At 46.6% G+C, this 9,086-nt stretch overlaps 1 protein-coding gene across 1 annotated transcript; it reads right to left on the minus strand.

The window, feature by feature from the left end:
* Window positions 1-209: 209 nt before the first annotated feature.
* Window positions 210-1,968, minus strand: LOC115138929 (5-hydroxytryptamine receptor 1D-like). Its single transcript, XM_029676108.2, has one exon. It carries the CDS (start codon window positions 1,543-1,545, stop codon window positions 367-369), a length of 1,179 nt encoding a protein of 392 aa, XP_029531968.1. The 5' UTR covers window positions 1,546-1,968; the 3' UTR covers window positions 210-366.
* Between the last annotated feature and the right edge of the window lie 7,118 nt (window positions 1,969-9,086).

Genomic DNA, 9,086 nt, shown 5'->3' on the forward strand with positions numbered 1-9,086 from the left:
AGCGAATGATGTTCTTTTCTCCACAGTCTGACTTAGTACCTGGTCTTGTCCACTCTGTTCTAATGAGGCTTGTGGGCATTGTAGAGAGAAACCGAAGACGCATACATGTTCCTGAGTCTTATCTTTCAGTGACGGGATCATAATATTTTGTAGTTTATACCCCCCCCCCCCCCCAAAATAGAACCACATTAAAAAATTAGAACCACATTAATTACAACTGACGTAACCCCTGTTTTATGAACCAAGCACAATTATTAATTTTTTTCTTCAGAGTTTCTCTCGCAATCCCATTTTCAAATCAGGAGTCCCCACGTTTGGGAAACGCTGGGTTATGATATATTTTGTATGTACAATACTCGCATTCGCTTAGTAGCATCTCTTGAACTTGATGAGTTTGTGGAAGGCCTGTTTGAACTCGTCATTGAAGGCAGTGTAGATAACGGGATTGATGAGCGAGTTTAGGTAGCCAAGCCAGGTGAACACGTCGAAGAGCACTGGGTGGAACCAGCATTCTTTGCAGATGGCCAGTACCAGGGTGACCACGAAAAAGGGTAGCCAACACACGATGAAGGCTCCCAGGATGATGCCTAGCGTCTTGGTGGCCTTCTTCTCCCGGGCGGTGCACAGACGTTTCCTCTCCAGCACACTGTCAGCCAGCTTCACCGTCACGCAGTTATTGAAGAGAGGCGACCCACCACTGCTTCCTCCACCTCCGTTTACTGCCACTCCTCCCGTGTTGCCTCCCCCTCCGGGGTGCAGGTGGCCCTCTTGGTTGGAGGCGGAGTTGATGGAGCAAATGGAGGAGCCGGCCGACGTCTGGATGAGCTGGGCCGTGGTGAAGCGCTTGCCGCACGACACTGGTGTCTTAAAGATGCGTGAGCGGGCTGCCACGTAGATCCGGCCGTAGAGGATGATCAGCAACACAGTGGGAACATAGAACGCCCCGAAGGTGGAGTAGAGCGTGTAGGAGATCTGATCCGTGTTCACTATGCACTCCATCACCTCCTCGTTGGCCTTGGCCTGCCTCCAGAAGAGCGGCGGCATGGAGATGGAGATGGAGATCACCCATACCACTGTTATCATCAGGCCCGCTCGACGCATTGTCCGGCGCTTGGAGTACTCCAGGGCGTCAGTGATGGCCCAGTAGCGGTCCAGCGCGATGACGCACAGGTGCAGGATGGAGGCAGTGCAGAAGGTGATGTCCGATGACAGCCAGATGTCGCAGACAATCTGCCCCAGGGCCCAGGTCTTACTCACTGTGTACAAGATGCTGATAGGCATGACCAGGATGGACACCAGCAGGTCTGTCACAGCCAGCGAGCCAATCAGAAAGTTGGCTGGCGTGTGTAGCTTCCGAGTCAGGAATATGGTAGCGATGACAAAGGCATTGGACAGCACGGTGGCCAGGGTGACGATTGCCAGGATGGCTGACAGGAAGATCTGGACCCCCAGGAGAGTGGCTTTGTCCCATAGTGCCTCTGTGGGTTCAGAGCTCTCCGTGGCGTTGGTGAAGAACAGATCAACGGAGCTATTATCCTGATCCATCTTGCCTTTCCCCTTTAATCCTTTGTTCAAGGTCTAGATGTGCCACATGACCACAATCAAATCAGGGCCTTTGGTTTCCTTTGTCTTCTCGGCATGGTGCGAGGGCTGCATTGATGGTTGTCACACGTATCCATGGGACCTGATGGATCCTTTATCCATAATTTCAGTCTTGGAGACACACTGGGTTCTGAGAAAAAATCTCCAAAATTGAGATTTACAAAAAAGGTGATTGCTATTTAGTTTCATATTAGAGCTTTTGATTATGCTCGTACCATTTCAATGCATAACCAATAAAGCCATTATAGTTGCTGAATCACTGTCCATTTCAGCAGACACACTAATATTGGTTTGATTCGGCAGTCTGACTGAGGGACAGTAGACACTGATTTGTATTCTGCTTGTCTCATCAAACTCTGTTTTCTCTCTCGCCCAAGCTCTTATCTCCACTCCAGCCAGGCCGAGCACAACACCTCAGACCCTGACTTCCTATCAATTGCTGCTTTCATGGTCTCCTCCTGTTTCAATAACTCTCTGTGGGTAAAATCTACACTGAAAGATAATGGTGATACACAGGGTTGTCTCACTCTGTACTCATTTTAAGCTGAACCAGGGTTGTTGATATTGAGGGTTAACTAGAATGTTAACATGATCCACATCAAGGGGGGAAAAGTCTGCTTCACTTCTTCATTCCAAATGTTTTTGGCTTGGCCTTAGAAATTCACCACTCAATGCGATAAAGAACAAGGCATTTGCAGATTCCCAGTTGGATGAAGCACAGCATGTGCTAATATTGATTTTTGATGTGTGTTCACTGTTTTCCTGTCAAAGCTTTGTTGGTCAGTTAAGCATTCAGGTGTGACGTCCAGATGGGAAGTAACAGTACTGCACAGCTTTTGTTCTGGTTTTGCTTCCCGAAAGTCCAGGCTTCAATTGAAGCATGACAACCTTAGAATGGGAAAGATAGAGAAAGAAAGTGTGCATTAGAAGTACATACGAGTCACCATTTCAAACCGCCAACAATCCCACCTACATAAAATATCCTACATGCAGTGCATGCACAATGAACAATATGTGAGCTCGACCTCTGGCATCTCATGCTATGAGGCATATTTCTACCTCAACCCTTATGTTCAGCCATTACATACATGCAAGATTGATAATACAATATTAAAGGGGAGTGGAAACAGTAGGCTTTAGAACACCAGCTAACTGTACCTGTAAATCACCATATTGGCATTGTTGTATAACCGGAAGGAGAGTTTTGGAATTCCAGAATTTACTCAGACCATGACCTCTGCATGCATTAATGAGCAATATTTGCTGGTGTCAACCCATATCTGAAAACATGATACATATTTTGAAAGCTGAGAAACAGCCCTTTCAAATGATATAACATACAATAGCACGACATCAATCAAATGGTAATCAGTCGAGAGAAACACCTGTGAAAATGTGTACTGTATCTTAAACAAAAATCTGTTATTTTCCCCAAACTGCCTTTTACACAACTTCCTAATGAAGGTGGAGAAAAAACTTAGAGCATGTTGCATCTTCTTTATGTTGTAAGGATTGATCATCTGAAATCAGGATAGTCATACCCTTTACAGTGAATGAGTTACAGCTGTTTTATTTTCTGGAAATTTATGGAATATTCTGTGATCAAACATTTTCTCATATACAAAGTATATTAAACACATACAGTACCAGTCAAAAGTTTGGACACACCTATTCATTCAAGTGTTTTTATTTTTACTATTTGTTACATTGTAGAATAATAGTGAAGACATCAAAACTATGAAATAACACATGGAATCCTGTAATAAGCAAAAAAGTGTTAAACAAATCAAAATATATTTAAAATGTGAGATTCTTCAAAGTAGCCACCCTTTGCCTTGATGATAGCTTTGCACACTTGTGGCATTCTCTCAACTAGCTTCATGAGTAATGCTTTTCCAACAGTCTTGAAGGAGTTCCCCCATATGCTGAGCACTTGTTGGCTGCTTTTCCTTCACTCTGCAGTCAAACTCATCCCAAACCATCTCAATTGGGTTGAGGTCAGGTGATTGTGGAGGCCAGGTCATCTGATACAGCACTCCATCACTCTCCTTGGTCAAATAGCCCTTACACAGCCTGGAGGTGTGCTTTGGGTCATTGGCCTGTTGAAAAATAAATGATAGTCCCACTAAGTGCAAACCAGGTGGGATGGCGCATCGCTGCAGAATGCTGTGGTGACCATGCCAGTTAAGTGTGCCTTGAATTCTAAATAAATCACACAGTGTCACCAGAAAAGCACCCCCATACCATCACACCTCCTCCTGCATGCTTCACGGTGGGAACTACACATGCGGAGATCCTCCATTCACCTACTCTGCGTCTCACAAAGACACGGCGGTTGGAACCAAAAATCTAATTTGGACAGATATCCACCAGTCTAATATCCACTGCTTGTGTTTCTTGGCTCAAGCAAGTCTCTTCTTATTATTCGTGTCCGTTAGTAGAGGTTTCTTTGCAGCAATTCAACGAGTCTCCTCTAAACAGTTGATGTTGAGATGTGTCTGTTACATGAAATCTCAGGAGCATTTATTTGGGCTGCTATCTGAGGTGCAGTTAACTCTAATGAACTTATCCTCTGCAGCAGAGGTAACTCTAGGTCTTGACATGTTCCAGATGAACTGACCTCCATGTCTTAAAGTAATGATGGACCGTCATTTCTCTTTGCTTATTTGAGCTGTTCTTGCCATAATATGGACTTGGTCTTTTACCGAATAGGGCTATCTTCTGTATACCACCCCTACCTTGTCACAACACAACTGATTGGCTCAAACACATTAAGAAGGAAAGAAATTCCACAAATTAACTTTTAACACAGCATACACGTGCCAAGAGTGTGCAAAGCTGTCATCAAGGTATAGGGTGGCTACCTTGAGGATTCTCAAAACTAAAATGTATTTTGATTTGTTTAACACTTTTTTGGTTACTACATGATTCTATGTTTTATTTTATAGTTTTGATGTCTTCACTATTATTCTGCAATGTAGAAAATAGTAAGAATAATGAAAAACCTTTGAATGAGTAGGTGTGTCCAAACTTTTGACTGCTACTGTATATGCACCAAAACATAATACACACAACCTAAAACAATGTTTATCCCTTACAATGCATAACTGCTTGCCCTTGCATTTATGCGCTACACAAATCAATATTCCTATTTTTCCTGTAAAGCCAACAATTTCTACAGTAGTCCTCCAGTACGTTAAAGTTCACCTAGGTTCATCTAGGCTGTGAGAGTGTGTGATTGTCTGCAGCCTCAGCAGCATGTTGTCCAGTCTCTCCAGCCCCTGCCTGTCCTTGTCACCGTGGGGACAGCTTCTATTGACTGCCTGGTCTCTGTCTATTGATTGCCTCCTCATGAAGGTCTGAGAGATGACAGTGCACCACTGTCCTATAAAAACCATAGACCTCATTTACATACTGTATAGGCCTAATAGTACACTGAACAAAAATGTAAAGTGTAAAGTTTTGGTCCCATGTTTCATGATCTGAAATAAATAAAAATCCCACAAATGTTCCATACATTTATCTCAAATGTTGTGCACAAATGTGTTAATATCCCTGTTCGTGAGCATTTCTCCTTTGCCAAGATAATCCGCCCACCTGACAGATGTGGATATCAAGAAATTTCTCAGGGATAGGGGGCAGTATTTGGAAGTTCAGATGACTGAGGTGCCCAAAGTAAACTGCCTGTTACTCAGGCTCAGAAGCTAGGATATGCATATAATTGGTAGTATTGGATAGAAAACGTTTCTAAAACTGTTAAAACAATGTGTGTGAGTATAACAGAACTGATATGGTGTTATGGTTTTCTTGCGGTGAAAGAGAGTCGGACCAAAATGCAGCGTGGTATTCTTGATACATGTTTAATGACGATGAAAAAACGAACAATACAAAAACAATAAACGTAACGAGAAAACCTAACAGCCTATACTGGTGCACAAACAAACACAGAGACAGGAACAATCACCCACGAAACACTTAAAGAATATGGCTGCCTAAATATGGTTCCCAATCAGAGACAACGATAAACACCTGCCTCTGATTGAGAACCACTCCAGGCATCCATAGACTTTTCTAGACAACTATACTACACCACAATCCCATAACCTACAAAAACCCAAAGACAAAACACACCACATAAATAACCCATGTCACACCCTGGCCTGACCAAAATAATACAGAAAACACAAAATACTAAGACCAGGGCGTGACAGAGCCCCCCCCAAGGTGCGGACTCCCGGCCGCACACCTAAACCCATAGGAGAGGGTCCGGGTGGGCGTCTGTCCATGGTGGCGGCTCCGGCTCGGGACGTGGACCCCACTCCAACAAAGTCTTAGTCCCCTTGTAACGGGTCCTTTGATTGGCGACCCTCGCCGCCGACCTTGGCCTAGTAACCCTCACCAAGGACCCCACTGGACTGAGGGGCAGCTCGGGCCTGAGGTAGCTCGGGACTGAGGGGTAGCTCGGGACTGAGGGATAGCTCGGGACTGAGGGATAGCTCGGGACTGAGGGGTAGTTCGGGACTGAGGGGTAGCTTGGGAATGAGGGGTAGCACAGTACTAAGAGGAAACTCAGTACTGAGAGGAAGCTCAGTACTGAGAGGAAGCTCAGTACTGAGAGGAAGTTCAGGCAGGTAGTTGGATCTGGCAGATGCTTGCTGGCTGGTGGTTTTGGCAGATCCTGGCTGACTGGCGGATCCTGGCTGACTGGCGGATCCTGGCTGAATGGCGGATCCTGGCTGAATGGCGGATCTGGAAGATTCTGTCTGACTGGCGGATCCTGGCTGAATGGCGGATCTGGAAGATTCTGGCTGACTGGCGGCTCTGGCTGCTCCATGCAGACTGGCAGCTCTGGCTGCTCCATGCAGACTGGCAGCTCTGGCTGCTCCATTCAGACTGGCAGCTCTGGCTGCTCCATGCAGACTGGCAGCTCTGGCTGCTCCATGCAGACTGGCATCTCTGGCTGCTCCATGCAGACTGACAGCTCTGGCTGCTCCATGCAGACTGACTGCTCTGGCTGCTCCATGCAGACTGACATCTCTGGCTGCTCCATGCAGACTGACTGCTCTGGCTGCTCCATGCAGACTGGCACTCCGGCTGCTCCATGCAGACTGGCAGCTCCGGCTGCTCCATGCAGACTGGCAGCCCCTGCTGCTCCATGCAGACTGGCAGCTCCTTGCAGACTGGCAGCTCTGGCAGCTCCTTGCAGACTGGCATCTCTGGCTGCTCCATGCAGACCAGCAGCTCTGGCTGCGCTGAACAGGCAGGAGACTCCGGCAGCGCTGGAGAGGAGGAAGGCTCTGGCAGCGCTAAACATGCGGGAGACTCCGGCAGCGCTGGAGAGGAGGAAGGCTCTGGCAGCGCTAAACAGGCGGGAGACTCCGGCAGCGCAGGAGAGGACAAAGGCTCTGGCAGCGCTGAACAGGCGAGGCGCACTGAAGGCCTGGTGCGTGGTGCTGGCACTGGTGGTACTGGGCCGAGAACACGCACAGGAAGCCTGGTGCGGGGAGCTGCCACCGGAGGACTGGTGTGTGGAGGTTGCACAGGATGGACCGGACTGTGAAGGCGTACTGGAGAGCTTGAGAGCAGGGCTGGCACAGGACGTGCAAGGCTAGGGAGGTGCACAGGAGGCCTAGTGCGTGAGGCTGGCACAATCTTCACCAGCCGACTAACACGCACCTCAGGACGAGTATGGAGCGCTGACCCAGGTGCCATCAAATCCCCGACACGCTCCGTCGTGCGAATTCCATGCCTAAAGCACCAACACAGCAACTCCCTCATAACTCTCTCCTCCAATTTCCCCATGAACTCCTTCACAGTCTCTGCTTCGCTCACCTCCAACACCGGCTCTGGTTCTGGTCTCCTCCTTGGCTCCTCACGATAAACAGGGGGAGTTGGCTCAGGGCTGTATCCTGACTCTGCCACACTCTCCCTGAGCCACCCCCCAAGAAAGTTTTGGGGCTGACTCTCGGGCTTCCTTCCGCGCCGCCGTGCTTGTCTCTCCAACTCCATTCTCCTATAACCCTCTTCGCACTGCTCCAGCGAATCCCAGGTGGGCTCCGGCACTCTCCCTGGGTCGACCGCCCGCCTGTCTATCTCCTCCCAAGTCGTATAATCCAAACTTTGTTGCTCCTGCTGCCGCTGCCTGTCACCACGCCGCTTGGTCCTGTTGTGGTGGGTGATGCTGTTACGGTTTTCTTGCGGTGAAAGAGAGTCGGACCAAAATGCAGCGTGGTATTCTTGATACATGTTTAATGACGATGAAAAAAACGAACAATACAAAAACAATAAACGTAACGAGAAAACCTAACAGCCTATACTGGTGCACAAACAAACACAGAGACAGGAACAATCACCCATGAAACACTCAAAGAATATGGCTGCCTAAATATGGTTCCCAATCAGAGACAACGATAAACACCTGCCTCTGATTGAGAACCACTCCAGAAAGCCATAGACTATGCTAGAAAACCCCACCAAGCCACAATCCCAATACCTACGACAAACCCCAAGACAAAACACACCACATAAAAAACCCATGTCACACCCTGGCCTGACCAAAATAATAGAGAAAACACAAAATACTAAGACCAGGGCGTGACATATGGCAGGCGAAAACCCGAGGAGAATCCATTCTGATTTTCTTTTTGAGGTCACCACCCATTGAAATGGCTGTCTATGGGAAAATCAAAGGAAATCTTCCCAGATTGCAGTTCCTATGGCTTCCACTAGATGTCAGTCATTAGAAAGGGTTTCAGGCTTGTTTTTTGAAAACATTTCTAGAATTTGTCATTTTTCTAGGTGGCTCTCATTTTGACTTTAGTCTTGTGGCACGCGTGGATGAAGGCGCGCACTTCGGTATTTATCTCCAGCAATGAACATACTATTTTCCGTCTTAAATTGTATCATTTATTTACATATTAGGGTACCTGAGGATTGATTAGAAACGTTGTTTGACTTGTTTGGACGAAGTTTATTGGTAACTTTTGGGATTCCTTTGTATGCATTTTGAACGAGGGGAACAGCTGGATTACTGAATCAAGCGCGCTAACTAAACTGACTTTTTTGGGATATAAAAAAGGACTTTATCGAACAAAACAACCATTTGTTATGTAGCTGGGACCCTTGGGATTGCAAACAGAGGAAGATATTCAAAGATAAGTGATTTATTTTATCGCTATTTCTGACTTTCGTGACGCCTCTGCTGGTTTGGAAAATGCTTTTAATGCTTTTGGATGCGTGGCGCTGTCCTCAGATAATCGTATGATATGCTTTTGCCATAAAGCCTTTTTGAAATCTGACAAAGCGGCTGGATTAAAAAGAAGTTAAGCTTTTAAACGATGTAAGACACTTGTATTTTCATGAATGTTTAATATTATGATTTTTGTATTTAGAATTTCGCGCTCTGCAATTTCACCGGATGTTGTCGAGGTGTGCTGCTAGCGGCACGTCTAGCCCAAAGAGGATTTAAACAGCATGATAATTAC

Source organism: Oncorhynchus nerka, linkage group LG12, assembly GCF_034236695.1.
Source record: "Oncorhynchus nerka isolate Pitt River linkage group LG12, Oner_Uvic_2.0, whole genome shotgun sequence".
Taxonomy (NCBI): Eukaryota; Metazoa; Chordata; class Actinopteri; order Salmoniformes; family Salmonidae; genus Oncorhynchus; species Oncorhynchus nerka.

Excerpts from the sequence above, each read along its gene's own strand:
- LOC115138929 (XM_029676108.2), bottom strand. The coding sequence starts at position 1,545 with ATGGATCAGGATAATAGCTCCGTTGATCTGTTCTTCACCAACGCCACG.